Source organism: Suncus etruscus, chromosome 16, assembly GCF_024139225.1.
Source record: "Suncus etruscus isolate mSunEtr1 chromosome 16, mSunEtr1.pri.cur, whole genome shotgun sequence".
Lineage (NCBI taxonomy): Eukaryota > Metazoa > Chordata > Mammalia > Eulipotyphla > Soricidae > Suncus > Suncus etruscus.
This window is the reverse complement of record NC_064863.1, coordinates 60,065,011-60,086,349: the sequence shown is the minus strand read 5'-3', so window position 1 is coordinate 60,086,349 and position 21,339 is coordinate 60,065,011. Positions and strand designations below refer to the sequence as shown.

The window sequence follows — 21,339 nt, the reverse complement described above, 5'->3', positions numbered from 1 at the left end:
TGCCGTCTGAAAAGAAGCCTCCAATTTAGGTTTGTGAAGGACACTAAAAGAGAAGGTGGACTCGAAAGGTCTGCAGGGAGACCTATACCTATCACTCAAAAGACAAGTTATCATGGCAAACTGTGCCAGTCTCTACACAAATAATATGGGATACTATCAACTACTTCGGAGTCAAAGAAAGTAAAAAACAATACTTTGTAGGTGAGTCCCTAAATGCTTTGTTTTATGGTCATTGCATTCTAAGTGCTTGTAGGGCCTTAGAGATAATACAGTGGGTAGGGCACTTGCCTTGCACACAGTAGATTCTTCAGGTTTAATTCCCAGTACTACATATGGTTCCTAGAGCTTCATGATTCCTGAATGCATTCCTGAATGCAGAAGCAGGAATAAATTCTAAGCCTTCCCTCCCTCTCTTCCTCTCTCCCTTCCTTCTTTTCTTCCTTCTCACTCTGTAAAGCTTTAAGTTACTCCTGCTGAGTATTCATGAGACACTCCTGATTGTATCTAGGAAACCATGGTGTGGGGGACTGAACACTGGCCTCTGGCATCCAAAGCAAGTGTTCAGTCCTCTGCGCTATCTATCTCTCCTGCCTCCCAACTTATTTCTTTAAGGTCCAGGTGAGAATGATACAACAAACTTTGGAGTAGATTAGTTATATGAATTCATTCTTTATCTCTAAAATTTTTGATAGATATTGATAAATAAAAGTTTTTAGCTCTCTGCCTGATACATAAAAATATTCTATAAAAGGCGAGGACCTTGCACAACACTCAACCTTGTACAAGACTTACTCCTGGCTCTGTGCTCAGAGATCACTCTTGGCAGCTCAAAGGACTAGAGTGGATGTTTTGCATGTAGGAGGCCTGGATTCAATTCCTACCAGCGTGAGTCCTCCAAGTACCACTGAGAGTGACCTATTGACAAGATAGCACTTAATCAATGGAAAAAATGTCTCTTTGCACCTTTTTTTTGATAACAAGAGAACAATGCCAAGACCTCAGACATGGTAGGCCTATGCTCTACTACTGAACTATACATCCCTGGCCCTCTTTGCATTCTTAATACAACTGTAAAAGAGCCTAAGGTTTAAATATTTATGAATTATAGTATTGCATATAGAGTCATTACTCTACATTAATTATACCAAACGCGGTCATAAAACTTAAATCAATCAATCTGTAGTTCTAAAAACTACCACTAGGAAGATAAATGCTTTAAAACTTTTGGCTTCTAATGGTTCAACCTCCCCAAACCATATCTCAGTTGGAGCAAATACTTTATATTCACAACGCAGAACAAAGTTTTGTTTTGCTTTTCTTTTTTTTTTTTTTTTTTGGTTTTTGGGTCACACCCGGCAGTGCTCAGGGGTTATTCCTGGCTCCAGGCTCAGAAATTGCTCCTGGCAGGCACGGGGGACCATATGGGACGCCAGGATTCGAACCGATGACCTCCTGCATGAAAGGCAAACACTTTACCTCCATGCTATCTCTCCGGCCCCCTTGTTTTGCTTTTCTGTTTTAGGACCACACTCAGTCTTGTACAAGGCTTATTCTTGGCTCTGTTTTTGGAGATCACTACTGGCAATGCTGAGGAACCAGATGGTATTCTGGGGATGGACTTGGATCAGTCATGTGCAAGGCAAGCACCCTATCCACTGCACTTTCTCTCCGGCCTCCCTTTTTGTTTCTTCTAAATTTAAAAAGCATGGAGCAGTGACCTGATAAATATGTCTTCTACTCCATTTTATTGGTTTGTTTTTGGGGCCTGGCACTGTAGCTGCTCCCAGCAAGGTAGTACTGGGGATTAAAGGAGATCACTTAAGCCTGGTACTAACTCTTCCTCTCCTAACCAAGTATTCCTAATCAGTTTCCTGAAACTGTTAGAGAATAAAAAAAAGAAAGACAATAATAGAAATGTTCATGGCAAATAAATAGAAGACAGTTACATAGGTTTAAGTACATATACAATAAATATAGTATTAATATTTATCTCTTAAAATTCAATGTCACTATGGACCTAAATATTACCATGAGGGCCCGGAGAGATAGCACAGTGGCGTTTGCCTTGCAAGCAGCCGATCCAGGACCAAAGGTGGTTGGTTCGAATCCCGGTGTCCCATATGGTCCCCCGTGCCTGCCAGGAGCTATTTCTGAGCAGACAGCCAGGAGTAACCCCTGAGCACTGCCGGGTGTGACCCAAAAACCAAAAAAAAAAAAAAAATTACCATGAAAGATTTGTAATTCACAATAAAAATTATTAAAATAAAAAATTATATCTTAGAAGTTTCAAAACTTATTTGGCATATTCTGCCCTTACAGAAATAAACCACTCAATGCCTGAGCGATAGCACAGTGGGTAGGGTGTTTGCCTTGCATGTGGCCAACCCGAGTTTGACCCTCAGCATCCCATATGGTTCCTAGAGCACTGCCAGGAGTAATTTTTGAGCATAGAACGAGGAGTAACCTCTAAGCACTGCCAAGTATGGCCCCCAAAACAAAAAAAGAAAAAAATAATAAACCACTCAGTGGCCCTATGAAAAGTTTACTTTCTCTAAGTGCCTACTTGACTCAATCATTCCTTAGACCTGCAGTGGGCAGTAATTGCTCATTTTGGGCATCACAGACCTTTATGTACATATCTATAAACTTTGAACATAAAACTTATATTTTCCCTTTAAACACTAATTTCTGAATTCACGTGTAAATAAGAGAGTTCCTCCTGCACATCATGCAAGAGACACAGATGCTTCGAGATACCTCACTCTACCCTTCCAGGTTATAGCAAAGCTCCCTATTAAACTCAGTTTGGAAGAGGGTAGTCATGGCCACACTGCTAGAGTTCTCCAGTTTGTCCATGTTTCTACTTCTTGTTTAGCTTCTCTCCCATCTCAAAACAGCAAGTACAATTTTGGAATAAAAGCTGCTTCTTGGGCCCGGAGAGATAGCACAGCGGCGTTTGCCTTGCAAGCAGCCGATCCAGGACCAAAGGTGGTTGGTTCGAATCCCGGTGTCCCATATGGTCCCCTGTGCCTGCCAGGAGCTATTTCTGAGCAGACAGCCAGGAGTAACCCCTGAGCAACGCCGGGTGCGGCCCAAAAACAAAAACAAAAACAAAAACAAAAAAACAAAAAAAAAAAAAACAGAAAAAAAAAAAAAACAAAAAAAAAACAAAAAAAAAAGCTGCTTCTTGTTAAGTGGGCCACATTTTTTGGTGTACTGTTTTGAAGACAGAATAAACAGGACAAAGTTGATCATATCCATGACAATACTTAGATGTTTGCTGGAATTCTGAGTGTTAAAAGAAGAGCTGAATCTTTATTTTATTTTATTTTATTTTGGTTTTTGGGCCACACCCTGCGGTACTCAGGGGTTACTCCTGGCTGTCTGCTCAGAAATAGCTCCTGGCAGGCATGGAGGACCATATGGGACACCGGGATTCGAACCAACCACCTTTGGTCCTGGATCTGCTGCTTGCAAGGCAAACGCCGCTGTGCTATCTCTCCGGGCCCCTAAATCTTTATTAACTGAGTGTGGTGACTACCCTGCAATAGCAGGATGCCTAATGGCATCATCTTTTTGTCTATCCACAAGTTGGCCTCTAAAGTTAAGTTTTAAAAACAAACAAATACAAATATTCATTAAGTTAAGTCCAAATACAGTGCTGAAATGGAAAGTCTTCTAAAAAATGGTCTGGTCTTAGATTGCTCAAATGAACAAGAGACCCAGAATTATGATATACTGATTTATAGGTATTAAAAGAAAAAAATATATACATTTATATTGCAGAGAAGCAACAAAGAAGTTTTTCATTAGTAAAAATACTTTTTTCAAGTATATAGATTCCAAGTACATATAAAAATGATAGATATGGGGCCAGAGTGACAGTACAGTGGTAGGGCATTTGCTTTGCACACCGCTGACCCGGGATGGACCCAGGTTCGATCCTGGCATCCTATAAGGTCCCCCAAGCCTGCCAGGAGTGTTTTCTGAGCACAGAGCCAGGAGTAAACCCTGAGAGCCGCCGGATGTATTCCCCCAAATAACAGATATGAATAAGAGTTCAAAAAAACTACTTTAAAGTCACATTCTATTTAAAGTATATATCGCTGACTTTTTCTAATATGAAATGTCCTCAGTGACTAAATCTGAAAGTAGAGGAAGTGGGACTCATGTATTTGCCACATGAATACTTACACAATAAACTAGTACAGAAATAAAGACCAGAAGAAACTATTAGCTCTTTACAAGCTAGTGAGTCATGTTATACATTCTAAGAGATGATCTTATGAAACTTTAAAGTTTTCTGTTTCTGAACATAATCATGTATAGACTTCAAATCTGTTTTGTTTTGTTTTTGAACCACACCCAGCGGTGCTCGGGGGATATTCCTGGCGGTCAGCTCAGAAATAGCTCCTGGCAGGCACGGGGAACCATATGGGACACCGGGATTCGAACCAACCACCTTTGGTCCTGGATCGGCTGCTTGCAAGACAAATGTCGCTGTGCTATTTCTCCGGGCCCGTAGACTTCAATTTTTAATAAGACTTAAAGACAATTATACAAGAAAAGAAAATGACTTAATAAGAGGAAGGAATCAAATAATTAAATGAATTAAGATCATTTCCATAACTGAAGCTGGAGAGGTGGTACAGTAGGTAGGATGCTTGCCTTGCATGTGGCTGACTTGGGTTTGATTCCCGGCAGCCAATAAGATCCTTAGAGCACTGCTAGGAATAATTCCTGAGTGTAGAGCCAGGAGTAACCCTGAGAATTTTTGGGTGTGGAGCTTTCCCCACCAAAAAATCAGCTCCATAAGTAATTCTAGCCCACTGTGGGAAAGTTCTTCTCCATCAAATCTCATACCACAACTATTACGGTCATAAGAATCAAAAATGTCTTTTTTCATTCTAGTGGAGCAGCTAATAAGCCTATTACCAAAACCAGAAAATTGCAAGAGTCAGTGCTTAAAGAAAATAGTGAAAATCATTTTTATCTTTATCTCCTCTGCTTATAAAAAGATATTCAAAAATAAATAAATAAAAGAACTCAAGTCTGCCATGAACACGCTCTCGATCTGGTTTATTAGAATAGACCATTTCAACACCCAAACTGGTTTTACTAGGATTCTTAGTCCTCTTTCACTATACAACTCAGCCTGAATCTAAGGAACCATTAACCTCTGGACAGAATTCCACAGTTTAAGATGTTGAGTTTTGGTGTTTCTTTTTGTTTGTACAAGTGGGGACCAGTTACACTAGTATTCTGGGGGGGGGGGTAAAAGAGGGAGATATGGGATACATGCTGGGAAACAGGGATGGAGGGAGGACATCACTGGTGGTGGGAATGCCCCTGATTCATTGTCACTATGTACCTTAAATATTACTGTGAAAGACTTGTAATTTACTTCGGCCACAATAAAAAAATCTTGAATTAAAAGAGAGAGAGAAAGAGAGAGAGAGAGAGAGAGAGAGAGAGAGAGAGAGAGAGAGAGAGAGAGAGAGAGAGAGAGAGAGAGAGAGAGAGAGGTTGTAGCAGGCAAGGAATCTGATACTACACTGATGTTCATCTCTTAGGACATGGGTGCAGAAAAGGCAGACAGGAATGACAGTACAAAGTCTAGCCTTAGTACTTAAAAGTCTCTTAGCTCTCTTTCTCTTTCTCCTTCGGCACATCTGACAGGTTCCTCACTCTTTTCCTAACCAATTGAGCAAAAACATAAAGCTAGTTGGCACTTATGCCAAACCTTGCCATAATCAGTCGTTTTCATTCTATAAGACTTTATCTTTTTCAAAACTAGACCACAAAACCCCAACAACCGTCATGGAATCCACGATGCCCCTCTGGGACCTCGCTTAGTGCCAGCAACAAGAACACGAGCAGACCCCAACAGTCCACAGTGTGGTCTCCTGCATCCAGATTTGGCTTTGCAAGGTGGAGGAGGCCTCTTTGTGTCCAAAATATCATCCTGGAAGCTGCCTTTCCCAAATCAGCTCCTCCGGGTCTGGACATCGCGCCCTGATTCCTATTCCTACTGTTCTCCCAATCCGTGGGGGAAAAAACAGCGTGAGAATGAAACCCTCGTTTAAAAGGAAAAATAATCTAGGGGGCCAGAGCGGTGGCGCAAGTGGTAAGGCAGATCTTCCTGGCGCGCGCTAACCTAGGACTGACTTGGGTTCGATCCCCAGGCGTTCCATAGGGTCCCTCCAAGCCAGGAGCGATTTCTGAGCACTTTAGCCAGCCAGGAGTAATCCCTGAGAGTCACGGGGTGTGGCCCCCAAACCAAAAATAAATAAATAAACAAAGCAGTAAATCTAGTGGTACAACTGAGGACGCCTGAGCACCGGCCACACCAGCCACACCTACTGAGTGACCCAAGTGGCCCTCCAAGTCGCAGCAGACTTGGGGGCCCTCTCGGGAGCCCCAGTTTCTGGGGTACCGCCCCCTTCCCTCCTGCCCCCGTGCAAGGGGCGGCTCCCAAGCCCGACCTGGGTAACCGGACCCACGAGCACGCGAGAGGTTGGCAGTGACCAGCGCCCCGGGCGCCCGAAGAGGCCTGGGGAGGGAGACTCGGAAGTGAACAGTTGGGCGCCCAGATCTCCGATGCACCCCGACATCCCCGGGGGACGGCAGAGAGAGAGCTAGATAGAACGATCGCGGAGGGCCACTCCTCTCCTTCCACTGCCACCACCCAGGCGCCCCTCTCCGGGGGGACCCGGCGGGAGGCGGAGCTCCGGGGTGGTGGAGGTGGGGGCCCGCACCCCCTTGTCCCCCCCTGCCGCGACTCACGGTGCTTGCCGCTGCCGGCGCCGCTCGGGTAGCTCAGCAGCAGGAAGGGCAGCGGGGAGCCCGGCGACGGCGGAGTCCTCCAGGCGCGCTGTTGCTGCTGCTGCTGCGGTGCAGGCGGCAGGCGCGCCCCGAAACCGGCGCCTCCATGGCCCGGGTAGAGCAGAAAGAAGGGGGCGGCCACCGGCGAGCCGGGCTCCGACGGCCCCGCCTCGCCTGCGGGCTCCCCCAGGGGCTGCTCCCCGCCCGGGGGCGACGCGTCGCTGCAACTTTCTGCACCCGGAGTGGGCAGCGGCGGGGGCTCAGCCATGCTTCACCGCGAGCCCCAACTCTCCCCACCGGGAGCCGGGGCCTGGGCCTGGACTCCGCGAAAAGAAAAAAAAAAGGGGGGGTCACGGTGGGGAGCCGCCTCCTCGTCCCATGCTTTGGGGCGCCACCTTCCTTCTGGGCCCCGGGAAGGAGGGAGGTGGGGAGGGAGGGACGGCTCCGCCCGACGGCGCGGGGTGTCAACCAGGCCGGCCTCCGCCTCGCCGCCGCCGCCCCTCCCTGCCCGGCCCGGCCCCCCAAGCTTGCCGCGCTGCTCCCCTAGAGGGCGGCGTCCTTCTCGGCTCCGATCCGCTCTGCACCCCTTGTCTCCGCTCTCCCCAGGCCCTGTCCCCGATCTGACACGCTCCCCCAAAGGGCAAGGCGATTGTGCCCTTTCCTAGTTGAGCGTTGGGGTCCGGCGATCACCCCCCACACCCAAGCGGCTCTTTGTGTAGGGACGCCTAACTTCGTCCCGGGTTCGCCGGACCTCCCCTCCTCAAAGCTCAGTTTCAGCCTCCCCCGCTTTTTTTTTGGGAGAAGAAATCGGACCCTTGATGGTCTGTCCGGACGCACATTGAGCTGTCAACCGTTGATTTCACGGGTTTTGTTTGATTCGGGGGGCTTTTTCTGCAGAGCGCGAAGCGAAAGGTGGGTGTCTTTCTTCCACCCCTCTCTTTTGTTCCCGGTCGTGGGCGCAGCTATTGAAAACTGATTATTAGTTTGCTGGGGTTTGTTTGAACTCTGTTTTTGTTTGTTTGTTTTGTCCCACCCCCCGAGTTCTGTTGCCCCCCCCCCCCGATGACATTGAAGTCAAATAGGTTTAGAATTTCTAAATGACTAAGCGGCTATTAAGACAGTTTTTCACTTTCATAGTTCCTGGATCTCACTCGTCCTTGGTCACTGTGGCTTTATTTGGAGGATTTTGAGTTCATGGTTTCTGATCCAATCTGTAAACATTTGTCACGCACACACCCCACTCCCAATAAAGACTTTGCTGGTTGTTATCGTTATTATTCTTAGTCCGGATCCCGTGTTCTGTGTCAGTCCCATACCAACCAGCCCATTCGCTGGGATTCGGATTGCAAAATCATGGCCCAGAGTCCATGCTGACTCATGACTAGAAACCACTCTTGTGTGAACGTTTTGCCTACTTGCGTTTCTCTTTCTCAGACCAACCTTTTCCTTCTGGTATATATATATATATATATATATATATATATATATATATATATATATATATATATATATATATATATATATATATATATATAGACTAAGTTATATTTCTGTGAAAGGAAAAGTAAATCATGAGCCTGTCCTTCACCACTTCTTAAAAAGAAGAAATTTACAAGAAGCTTAAAGCATAAAATTTCCTAACTACCTTTTCCGTGTCTGGTATTTCCCAGACTTCTTGTTCCAGATTACTGCCTACTTAAGTTATGTGTCCTCTAGTTTCCTCTTCTTTAACTGATTATATTACTCATTCACAAGATGGGAAATTAAATTAAAAAAAAAAAAGGAACACACCCTTTAACAGGGTCTTATCTGTATTCTGTAACATTGGCAAAATAACATTACATATAAGACACAGATTCATTCAAAAAAGTTTTTCACCAAAATTTTGGGAGTTTATGGAACTTTTTCGTTTTAATATTGGAATATTGGTTGAGGGTGTGTTGGTTAAGAAACATTTGCTGCCTTTCAGAATTTGCAAACATTAGAGAGAAAAATGGAAAGCTTCCTTATGTAGTATGTTTATTCGTTGTTGTTGCTGTTGTTTGGTGGGGGGTGGCATACCCGGCTGTGTTCAGGGTTTACTCCTGAGTCTGTATACACTTCAGTTTGCGCTCAGAAATCACTTGACAGGCTCAAGGAGTATAGGGGATGCCAGGGGATAGAACCCTGCTCAGCCTTGTGTAAGGCAAATACCCTATCCGCTGTGCTTTTGCTTTCGCTTTGGTCCCAGTATTATGTTTTTGTTTTTTTTTTGTGGGGGGGGGTCCACACCCAGCCACACTCAGGTGTTACTCTTAGCTCTGCGCACAGAAATCGCTCCTGGCAGGCACGGGGACCATATGGGTTGCCGGGATTCGAACCAATGTCGGTCCTGGGTCAGCTACTTCCAAGGCAAACACCCTACCGCTGAGCTTATCTCTCTGGCCCCGTATTATCTGGTTTTAATGGGCATCTTTTACAGAAGCCTTTTCTTCTCCCTACTCTCTTCCTTTTGGCATCAATTTTGCCAAGACTGGGTGATACACCACCATGCCAAGCTTGCCTTATACCACTAAGCCCCATGTAGGTGCCCCATCTTTTACTTTGCTTTACCTACATAAATTTTTCAGCATCATAATATTCTTTTTGTTTGTTTTGTTTTTGGTGCACCAGGAGGTGCTCAGGGATTATTCCTGGCTCTATGCTCAGAAATCGCTCCTGACAAGCTCCGGGGACCATATGGAATGCCGGGATTCGAACCACCGTCCTTCTGCATGCAAGGCAAATGTCCTACCTCCATGCTATCTCTTCGGCCCCAATCATAATATTCTTTTTAAGTTCTTTTATTAAGGAACTTGATTTTGCAATGTCTCAATAAATAATTTGATGAGAGTATCTCATAGGTAGAACTAAATATGAGCCTCACAAATCATTCTTGAGGAAAACCAAGAGTTTTGGCAAAAAAAAAAAAAGTAAGATAAGTTAGTCTAAATTGTTTTTCTCTTTATTAAAAAGATTTTAGCCAAGATGCTTTTAGGTATTAAAAATATTGACAGTGAAAAAAATATTGACAGTGCTGGGAAGTCTTGCAATGTATTAATATGTTTTTAAAATACTTTTGGGTGGGTGTTTTTGAGGCACACCTAGTGGATGCTCAGGCTTACTCTTGGATCTGCACTCAGGAATCAGTACTGAATCAGCATTCAGGGGATCACATGTAGTGCCTAGGGGTCAGCAGCTGCTTAAACTACCTTTCCAGCCCCAAAATGCTTTTTAAAATAGCTTTATGCTTCACGTTATTGTGGCAGTGTAACACATAATAGAAATTAAAAGTATCTAAAATACGAATCATGGAGCAGGCAAGGTAGCACTAGAGGTAAGGTGTCTGCCTCGAAAGCGCTAGCCAAGGAAGGACCAGGGTTCGATCCCCGGCATCCATATGGTCCCCCCAAGCCAGGGGCAATTTCTGAGTGCTTAGCCAGGAGTAACCCCTGAGCATCAAACGAGTGTGGCCCGAAAAACCAAAAAAAAAAAAAAAAAAAGAATCATTTAAAACATAGCACTTTGCATGCAGGTTTGATCTCCAGCTTCTCATAGGGCCCCCAAGACCAACAAGAGTAATTTCTGAGTACAGAGCCAGGAATAATCCCAGAACATAGTTGCGTGTGGACCCAACAATTAAAAATAAAATACCAACTAAAAAAACTTCCGGGGCCAGATTGATAATAGACTGGGTAGACTGCTTTGCATTTGTTCACCCCTGGCTCCACCCTCAGTATCCCATAAGGTCCCCCAGGCACCATGAGGATTAATTACTGAAGGCAGAGCTAAGGAGTAACCCCTGAACATTGTCAGATGTTCCCCAAAAGAAAAAAAAAGAGGTGCTACGCTACAGTAAAACTTCCAGGCAAGGCTATTTGATGATTGTTTTCTTTTATGTGGTGGTACTGCATGTTCCTAATTTATAATGTCCTACACACTGTTCTGTTGCTCTAGCCCAGCTTTTAGTTTTTAATTCAATAATATAATCACAGTTCTATATAACCTTTAGTGACATAAACATGATTCAGCTGTTACACATAATTTAGGGAAGCCAACACAATAAAAAAAAAATCACATTTGTTTTCTGAAAATGCAGACTTGGAACCAGAGAGAGTATTGTGGATAAGACACTTGATTTGCATGTAGCCAACCAAGGTTGTATTCCAGCACCCTATATAATCTCTCTAGCCCTGCAAGAAGTGATTCCTGAGTGCAGAGCCAGGATGTGGCCCAAAACAAAAAGAAAATATATGGAGCTTCTTTAACCGTTTAAAGTACTAACAAAAATCCAAACTATTATAAAAACCAAAGTATTTTCTTGTGTAAGAAAGACATTTCATGTAGTTTGAGGAGCCCTGCTCTAGCCCTAAAAATTTGCTACTTTGAAGTTTGATGTTGTTATAGAGTATGTTACAGTGATTGTTTTTGTTTTCTGTTTTGGATCACACCCTATGATGCTTGAAGACTACTCCCAACAGTGCTCTGGGTATCCTGTAATACAGAGGTCTGAACCCAGGACTTCCTGTACAAATCATAGGCTTCAGCTGTCTAGCCCTATCAATAATTCTTCTTTTTTTTTTTTTTTTTTTTTGGGTCACACCCGGCAGCACTTGGGCTACTCCTGGTTCTACACTCAGAAATCGCTCCTGGCAGGCTCGGGGGACCATATGGGATCCTGGGACACTAACCACCATCCTTCTGGATGCAAGGCAAATGCACTATCTCCATGCTATCTTTCCAGCCCCACAACGTAAATTTTGTTTTTGTTTTTGTTTTTTTGGTTTTTGGGCCACACCCGGCGGTGCTCAGGGGTTACTCCTGGCTGTCTGCTCAGAAATAGCTCCTGGCAGGCACGGGGGACTATGTGGGACACCGGGATTTGAACCAACCACCTTTGGTCCTGGATCGGCTGCTTGCAAGGCAAACGCCACTGTGCTGTCTCTCCAGGCCCCAACATAAATTATTATTATTATTATTATTATTATTATTATTATTATTATTATTATTATTATTATTTTGGTTTTTGGGCCACACCCGGCAGTGCTCAGGGGTTACTCCTGGCTGTCTGCTCAGAAATAGCTCCTGGCAGGCACGGGGGACCATATGGGACACCGGGATTCGAACCATCCACCTTTGGTCCTGGATCGGCTGCTTGCAAGGCAAACGCTGCTGTGCTATCTCTCCGGGCCCAACATAAATTCTTAAAGCCGAATCTTTCCTACCTTTCCTATCCTCCTATCTGGCCTCACCCTCTTGCCTTAGGATAAATTTAACATATTTGGCATTCTCATATTGCCACACCTGCTCTTCAAGATTTTTTTTTATTTGGGGGAGGGGAATTGGGCCACACTCATAGTGCTTAGGGATTACTCCTGGCTTTGCACTCAGAAATTACTTCTGGCAGGCTCCTGGGACCATGAGATGCTGGGTATTAATCCTGGGTTGGCTACATGCAAGACAATGCTCTACCGTGTGCTATAACTATGGCCCCTCTTCAAGTTCTTTAAACAAAACTTTCTACCCTTTATATGGAGTAGTTTGAGTCTTGTATAATATTTGAGTTCTATTACAAGATTACTAAATGGTTATTCCATTAATGGCTCTTTTGAATTTCTTCTTTTTATAGTACACAAAATATTTTTTTCTTCTAGCAATTCTCAGGTAATCTAGCTCACCGACTCACATTTTTTAAATTTTTTTAAAATTAACTTATCATTAGCTTAAATTATTATAGAATGTCAGTCATAGAGCTTAGCGTTGATATATACTTAAAGGATCACCCCAACCATCACCCCCATCAAAATGCCAGGTGGTTCTAATGCCAACCCCATCAAGACTGCTTTATTTATTTCTGTTGCTCCAGTCTCAACTTCTGTCCTGCTAACCATCATAAATATCACCAAATCTAGAAGTTAGTTTTATAGTCCCCCCCCCACCCCCAGCATTTGCTTTAGCTATTTGTGTTCCACATTTGGATGAAACTGTCAGGTCATTAACTTTAACTTTCTTGTTTCTCTTTGCATAATTACCGCAATATCTATCCTTTGTTTGGGGAGAGTTTAGGCATTACTCCTGGCTCTCCTGCACTCAGAAATTACTCCTGGCAGATTAGGGGGTCTATATAAGGGTCTATATGTTGAGAATCAAACTCTGGTCAGCCATATGCAAGACAAAGGATTTACCCACTGTGCTATCTATTGCTCCAGTCCTGATACGTCTGTTCATTTTTATCCCAAAGGACAGTTTATTTCCATTTCTTGAGCATCTATATTTACCACAGTTGTGTGTGTGTGTGTGTGTGTGTGGTTTTGGGGCCATACCTGGTGGTGCTTAGCAGCTATTCCTGGCTTTGAGCCCAGGGATTACTCCTAGCTGTGCTGGAGTTGGGGGACATATAGGATGTTGGGATCAAACCTGGGTCAGCCTTGTGCAAGGCAAACAACTACCAGCTATACTATCACTCCAGCCCTACCACAGCTTCTTCATCTAGTTATGTTAATGGGCATTTAGGATGATTCCTTATTTTTGATATTGTAAATAAGGCTTCTATCACATATGGGAGACAAATTGCATTCTTATCCTTCTGATAAATGCCTAAAGTGGTATCACTGGATCATACACTATTTCCTTTTTTTTTTAAATACCGTTTTAAAAAATACAATTTTCTGTAGACATTGCACCAGATGACATTCTCATTCACAGTGTACCAGAGTTCTTTTTATATTCTTCATATCTTTGCTAATACTTGATTTCCATTTTTGTTTGTTTGTTTTGGATCATACCCAATGGTGCTTAGGGTTATGGCAATTCTGGCATTGTGCTCCGGGATCACTCTTGGTGGGTCTCCAGGAACTATATGGAATGCTGGGAATTGGTTGGCTGTGTGCAAGGTACACAGAAAGATAGACAACTGTAGTATCTTTCCAAATACCATTTCCAATCTTCTAGTTAATATTCTTTTACATATGAGGTAAGATCTGTCATTTTGATTTGTGCTTCCCAATAACTATTTTCCCATGTTTCTCTGGGCCAAACATGTTTTCTTTGGAAAAGGCTATACGAGTCCTTTGGCCATCTCATCCTATCCTTTTGAAAAAGAAATCCTATTTCTCTTTCTAAAACTACATCAAAGATAGTAGTTATGACATTTGCCTTGCATGTGACTGAAGCTGGTTGTTTGGTCCTTGGCATTGCTAGGAATGATCTCTAAGTGGAGCTAGGATTAAGCTCTACTCACAGCTGAGTATGGCCCTAAAACCAAACCAAACAAAACAAGGTGCTAACAACATTCTGTTCAGCCATCTACTTATTTTGTAGTTTCCTCTCCTGCCCTAGTAAGATGTCACAGCTTATATGACATATATGCCACATATAATATATAACATATATTATATAGCTTATATGTTAATAAAGATTACATAAAGTTGGTAAAACATTTCCATAGTGTAAAGTTTCTACCTGAGTCCACAACCCATTGACATTGGTACATAAATATATGAACAAATATTTGCTATCTGGAGGGTGGGGGCTTTTCAAGATTTTGTAGTTTCATAGTAATACTGTATTGTATTTAATTTCATTTGTCAGTATCATTCATCTATATATATGTATATATATACCCATGTTATTGAGAGACATAAATATCAAGAGAAACATCAATATCAGTGTGTCCAGAGATAGGTCAGCTTTTAAAATTGCTTAACGTGGTTATAGGAATCTACATTTTTAAATTTACCAATTGAGGGGCTGGAGTGATAGTACAGCAGGAAGGACACTTGCTTTGCATGGGGGCCCACCCGGGTTCAGTCCCTGGCACCCCTGATGGCCCCCAAAATCACACACCCCCAGATGGCCCCCCAAGTCTCTCTCTCTCTCTCTCTCTCTCTCTCTCTCTCTCTCTCTCTCTCTCTCTCTCTCTCTCTCTCTCACACACACACACACACACACAATCCTTAGGCATTTTGGTTTAAGAACCACTAGGTTAGTGAAAAGAGTTAAAGCCAATTTGTTTTAATGGTTAATAGTAACTTTAAGCATATACTATTGGCACTATCTGCTGGAAGCTGTTCTTAAAGAGATTAAGATTTAAGTGGCTTGGGCCGGAGAGATAGCATGGAGGTTTGCCTTTCATGCAGGAGGTCATCGGTTCGAATCCCGAATCCCTGGCGTCCTCATATGGTCCCCCGTGCCTGCCAGGAGCAATTTCTGAGCCTGGAGCCAGGAATAACCCCTAAGCACTGCCGGGTGTGACCCAAATACCACCAAAAAAAAAAAAAAAAAAAAGATTTAAGTGGCTTAACAATTATCTTACTCAATGTGAAGAAATTAAGACCCGTAAATTTAAGTGGACTAAAACATTTTAAATGAAACTGGGACTAAATCCTAGTCTGGCCATGGATAAAGAGATGTAGAGGGGCCAGTGCTATAGTATAGTAGGTAAGGCTTAGCACAAGCAGACCTGAGTTCAATCCCTGGCATCCCCTATGGTCCCCTGAACCAGGAGTGATCCCAAAACAAAGAGACAGGATTAAATCCTTAAAACCACCAGTGTGGGTCCCGAAAAAACAAATAAAACAAGAAATGTTATATATATACTTGGTGAAATACTACTCAGACTAAGAAGAAATGAAGTGTTCTGCTTCTAGGGAAAAGAAGCTCTTGTCGGGCCCAGAGAGATAGCACAGTGGTGTTTGCCTTGCAAGCAGCCGATCCAGGACCAAAGGTGGTTGGTTCGAATCCCGGTGTCCCATATGGTCCCCCCCCCCCCCTCGTGCCTGCCAGGAGCTATTTCTGAGCAGACAGCCAGGAATAACCCCTGAGCACCGCTGGGTGTGGCCCAAAAACCAAAAAAAAAAAGAAACTCTTGCCTCTCTTTGGATGAAAGAGGTTGGCATGGGGGGTGGGGTGTCATCCTAAGTGAAGTAAATCAGGAGAAATATTATATAAAGCAAAGGAAAACAATAAACCACGTAAAAACACAGTGGAATCAGACTGTAGAGCTCTGGTTCCCAGTGGAAAGCATACAAAGGGCTATAGTAGAGGGATAGTGCTGCTGCAGTAGGGGTTGTGATGTGGTAACTTATACTTTGAAGAAGCATAAAATTATACCCTCAAAATACTACATAGGTATAAGTTAATGTTATCTGAATAATTTAAACACTATATAAAAAAGTAAACAGCCTGACCCTAGAGAGGACAAATTCATAACTGCTGTACCTTACTGTTTCTCTTAAAGCAAAGAATTCTATTAATTTCTCACAGATTGTTTCATAGTTTTGGAAATAATTTTCTTTTACAAGTGAAGAGTGTTTGGGCTAGGAGGGGATATTCCCTGGCTTTGAGCTTGTGGATTTCTCCTAGTGGTGCTCAGGGAAATGTCCCAAGGATGCAAGCAAGCACCTTAACCTCATCTATTTCTTGGGCCCAAGACTTCTGATTTTTATTAAATATTAATGTTTACTAGTTACTAAATATTTAAAGCTTTGAAGCAAATGCAAAATCATTGTTCTCCAAATATAGCTGAATTAAGAAAACATACTTGAAATATATAGCCAAAGTAACTATCAAATTAAAGTCAATGCAAAATATGCTTTAAGCAAAATTTAAAATAAAACTTACTTGCTCTTCCAGCTTGTTCTCCCATGAATACATATAATTTTTGTCTTTGCTTATTTGCACTCTGAATACACTTTTCTCTCTCTCCCTTCATCTAAGTTTCAATAAAAGCTCTTGCTTCATCAAATAAGAAAAGTACACCTTTGTTCTTGAGTTTAAAACTGTTTAAAACTTAAGGGCCCGGAGAGATAGCACAGTGGCGTTTGCCTTGCAAGCAGCCGATCGAGGACCAAAGGTGGTTGGTTCGAATCCCGGTGTCCCATATGGTTCCCCGTGCCTGCCAGGGGCTACTTCTGAGCAGACAGCCAGGAGTAACCCCTGAGCACTGCCGGGTGTGGCCCAAAAACCAAAACAAACAAACAAACAAAAAAACTGTTTAAAACTTAAAACCTGTGTGTGTGGGCGAGGCAGGGACTTGTCTTTTGTCTTTTGGTTTTTGGGCCATACCCAGCGGTGCTCAGGGGTTACTCCTGGCTGTCTGCTCAGAAATAGCTCCTGGCAGGCACGGGGGACCATATGGGACACTGGGATTCGAACCAACCACCTTTGGTCCTGGATCGGCTGCTTGCAAGGCAACACCACTGTGCTATCTCTCCGGGCCAGGGACTAGTCTTTTTTATCTTATTCAATGTGATTCTAGTTTGCAGTCAACTTAAGAACCACTGCTTTGGGGTCGGAGAGATAACATGGAGGTAAGGTGTTTGCCTTGCATGCAGAAGACAGTGGTTTGAATCCCGGCATCCCATATGGTCCCCCCAGCCTGCCAGGAGCAATTTCTGAGCATAGAGCTGGGAGTAACCCGAGTGCTGCCGGTGTGACCCAAAAACCAAAAACAAAGAAAGAAACAAACAAACCCCGCACTGCTTTACTCTGCTTGCAAAATAAAAACTCTTCCACTTTTTCTCCTTTATTACACTACTAAACACCTGTAAAGCCAGATGTGTGGATTTTTCCTGATCAAGCAATTCTCTGTATGTATCCTATAAAATAAATTCACTCTGGAGTGTCAGGTCCTATGGTTCAAGAGCTTCGTTCTCCAAAACTGCCCTTCCCATTTACCCCAATTTTAGATACCAATCAAAAGTTTAGGTTGTCACTGGAGCTGCTGATCTCCTTATTATGAGATTTCCAAGACTAAGTTTAATTTGTTAGACTGGCCCCCAGAACTCAAAGAAACATATTTGCCAGTTTATTAAACAGGACAATGGAGGAGACAGAAAAATAACCAGAGGGGAGAAAAAGCCAAAAAACCAAACCAAAACAAAGAAACCAAAAACCATCTAGAAACGGGTCTGGAAGAATTTCCAAGTGCAGGACCTCTGTCCCTGAAGTATCTGTGAACATCCTTGTGACATAAGGTGTGTTTAGCAACCTGGAAGCTCCTGAATTCCATTTAGTTGGGATTTTATGAAGGATCCTCTGGTAGACATTACCTTTGAGTCCCTCTACCCTCTGGGGAATGAGAAGGGCTGAAAATTCTTTCCAGCCCTCATCCCAGAGTTCTTTTATTTTTTTGGGGGGGTGGTCACACCCGGCAGCGCTCAGGGGTTATTCCTGGCTCTAGGCTCAGAAATCGCTTTGCATGCAGAAGGTCGGCGGTTCGAATCTCAGCATCCCATCTAGTCCCCTAAACCTGTCAGGAGTGATTTCTGAGCATAAAGCCAGGAGTAACCCGAGTGTGACCCAAAAACAAAAAACAAACAAAACAAACAAACAAAAAAGTAAGTTACTTCCCTGCCAATTTTCTCATCTTTAAATATAAGGATAATAGAATATATTTTAAGTATATGTGCCTTATATATACTTATTTTAAGTAAATATGCCTATAATTGGATGTTTTCTTATTTCTTTTTTTTTTTTTTGTGGTTTTTGGGTCACACCCGGCAGTGCTCAGGGGTTACTCCTGGCTCTATGCTCAGAAATTGCTCCTGGCAGGCACAGGGGACCATATGGGACGCTGGGATTCGAACCAATGACCTCTTGCATGAAAGGCAAACGCTTTACCTCCATGCTATCTCTCCAGCCCCTTATTTCTTTTTTTTATGGGACGCTTCATGAATTTGCGTGTCATTCTTGCGCAGGGGCCATGCTAATCTTCTCTGTATCATTCCAATTTTAGTAAATGTGCTGCCGAAGCGAGCACTAATTGGATGTTTTCTGATGGTCCATAATGTAGTCCTACAGTAGTACAGAATTTTCACCTACATACTACATTATGGACCATCAGAAAACATCCAATTAAGGCATATATACTTAGCTCAAGTTCTTAATTCCCTTATAGTGTAAGGGAACATATATTTTACCCATATAGATTAAAAAATTTTGCCCATATAGAAATTAAAAATCCTTAACATTAAAACCATTAATAAGTACCCTTTCAAGAGTTATAATTTGTCAATGAAATATGTCAGAACTATTCTATAGGCTATTTTAAAAACTAGATGACTACAAAGCTTGCTACACAGCTTGCATGAACATTCTCTAGGTCACTGCTTGATAGAACACTTAATTTTTTCATTATCATTTCTTTGACCAAATATCATATTTCTCCCACAATTCTTTGTACACATATTAAAAAAACATATAGTGCAATAGCTGAAATTTTCCTACAGACAGAAACTTAAAATTTAAGATTATGAGGCCAGAGCGGCTAGTGTATTTGATTTACATGCAGCTGACCCGGATTCGATCCCTGGCATTCCTTATGGTTCCGGAGCCTGCCAGGATTGATTCCTGAGCAGAGCCAGAGGTAACCCCTGGGCAATGCTGGGCATGACCCAGAAACAGTAACAACAACAACAACAAAATAAGGTCAGGTACAACATATAAACAAATAACCACGAATAATTTATTAATCTAAAAACATCGCCAAAGACTTTAAGGTAAGCAAAACTATTTAAGTTTAATGCTCTTTTTAACCCCTGCTCGAATGCCAGAGAGTTCACCGCTGTACCGCTGCTCTTCTCTGCGAACTTCACGAACCTGGCCTCTTCTTCGGATTTTTGCTCGCCTGAACTTCTCCCGGTGTTTGACTCTTGGGTTTCTATCAATCTTCTTTCTCCGGGGTGTAAGCCCTCTATTTTTGGCAATCTGATAAGTAATGGCTCTCTTTGCATTTTGATCTTCTGCAGCCTTTTCTTCAGGACTGTCTTCTTTCTTCCTCTTCAATGTTTGCCTCTCTTCCATTTCTTTGTAGTATTTCAGTGCAGCTTCTTCATCAAAGTCGGAATCATCAGAATTATTCGTGGTGGCGGCGGTAGGACCGGTCCCTGAAGCAGATTTTGTCTTGATCCTGGTTGATTTGGCTTTTAGGTTCAGTCGAAGCTTTTCGGGATCATCCTTAAAAGTGAGCAGATGACGAACCTCAGCAGCAAGTTTTTGATCCACAAGGGACAGCTTATTGATCAAATTACGGTAGGTAACAAGTCTCTCAATGACAGGGTGTCCATGGGCAGGGGTTCGCCTGGCTTTCAGGATCAAGTAAAAACTGATGTTGGAGCAGTAGTTCAAGTAGAGGTTATACTTGGTCCTCAGGTACTGGCTGCCTTTCCCAGGGGGGATGACCCCTTGCTCCACCAACTGCAGCAAGGGCTCTAGTTCATCTTTCACCTCGGTCAGCTTAACTTTCAGGTCTTCTATCAGCTCCAAGAGCTCGGGCGATTCCTTCTGCAGCATCTTCAGCTTCTCCTTCGCGGAAACTTTCGCCAAATCCTTGACGACACGGGTCTCAGTCTCGGCCTCCTCTACCCGGGGCACGGATTTTGCAAAGGCCTCGACCCAGCTGACCCCAAAATCGTCCTCCTGGAGGGACTGGGCCAGGCGCCTCTGGATGAGCTGGGCCTCCTCTTCCTCCTCTTTCTCCTCCTCCTCTAGCTCTTGTTGACTCTGCTTGCCTCGGGACTTACGGCCATAGTCGGTGTCGTAGTACAGCCTTTTCTTCTGGCCCCACGACAAGCTGGGATCCACGGAGGCGTCGGTCTCGCTCTGCACGGAGTCTCCATCATCATCCTCGTCCTCCTCCTCTCCGCCACTCTCTTCCTCCTCCTCCTCGTCCTCGTCGGCCACATCTAAGGCCAAGACCTCCTCCTCATCATCATCGCCGTCTTCCTCGTCTCCGCTCTCCATCTCGCTCCAGCCCTTGGCCAACACGGCCCGAGATCGCGCCTCGTGGAACTCGTCCACCGTGTCCTGGTAGTAGCTGGAGTCGCCGGGCGAGGGCGGCGAGTCCGAGTCGTCCGCAGGTGGCTCCCCTGCTGCATCGCCACCCGCCTGGGCGCGCACCGCCGCCCACTTGGCGGCTCCGCGCCGCCGCGATCTCCCTACCATAGTTCGCAGGCCCGGGTTCTGCCGACGGGTGGACTTTCCGGCACCGAACCACGCAAGCTCTTAAAACGGAGACCCGCTCCGTTCCTTTACTAGCGCAGCAGCGTGAGCACGACCCAGCCGGCGGTCCACGGACTACTTCCGGTCCCAGTATGCTTCGCGAGGTGCGTGGACCCAGGATTTCCCCTTGGTGCTTCCGGGTTCCGGCGGATTCTTCATAGGTCCGTATAGAAACAATGAATATAGAAACTTTGGTTCCTCCTAGCCTTCGAGGGAAACTTTGGTTCCTACGCTCGCGATCCTGGGCCGGGCTGGGAGGCGGGATCGTCACGTGACGCTTGAAGCGCCTGGCGAAGTTGCTGAGACCCATAGAGGGCGCTCTGCCGCTGTGTCTAGGTCTAGGCGGGCCCGGCGGAGCAGGTTGGGAGCTGCACTGGGCGGGACGCGCTTTCCATAGGAGATGGTCGTTGGTGTGTAGATTTCCTGGAGATTTCTGAGCCTTACTGTGAATGCTAATTAGGGGATTTTAATTTTTCTCTTTCCTTTATTTTGTTT

At 44.0% G+C, this 21,339-nt stretch overlaps 2 protein-coding genes and 1 non-coding gene across 3 annotated transcripts in view; all 3 read right to left on the bottom strand.

Annotated features, from left to right (window-relative positions):
* RUFY3 (RUN and FYVE domain containing 3) overlaps positions 1 to 7,172 on the bottom strand; it is a 94,545-nt gene extending 87,373 nt beyond the window's left edge. The window contains exon 1 of the mRNA XM_049789911.1: positions 6,787 to 7,172. Coding sequence (XP_049645868.1) covers positions 6,787 to 7,093 — 307 coding nt within the window. The 5' untranslated portion in view covers positions 7,094 to 7,172. The remainder of the gene's footprint in view (positions 1 to 6,786) is intronic.
* Positions 7,173 to 18,497: 11,325 nt separating this feature from the next.
* Positions 18,498 to 18,604, bottom strand: LOC126033046 (U6 spliceosomal RNA). The gene has a single exon (XR_007504203.1). It is a non-coding gene; the product is annotated as a U6 spliceosomal RNA (small nuclear RNA).
* A 683-nt stretch (positions 18,605 to 19,287) lies between these two features.
* On the bottom strand, positions 19,288 to 20,860 carry UTP3 (UTP3 small subunit processome component). The gene has a single exon (XM_049789915.1). It carries the CDS (start codon positions 20,785 to 20,787, stop codon positions 19,354 to 19,356), a length of 1,434 nt encoding a protein of 477 aa, XP_049645872.1. The 5' UTR covers positions 20,788 to 20,860; the 3' UTR covers positions 19,288 to 19,353.
* Positions 20,861 to 21,339: the final 479 nt, after the last annotated feature.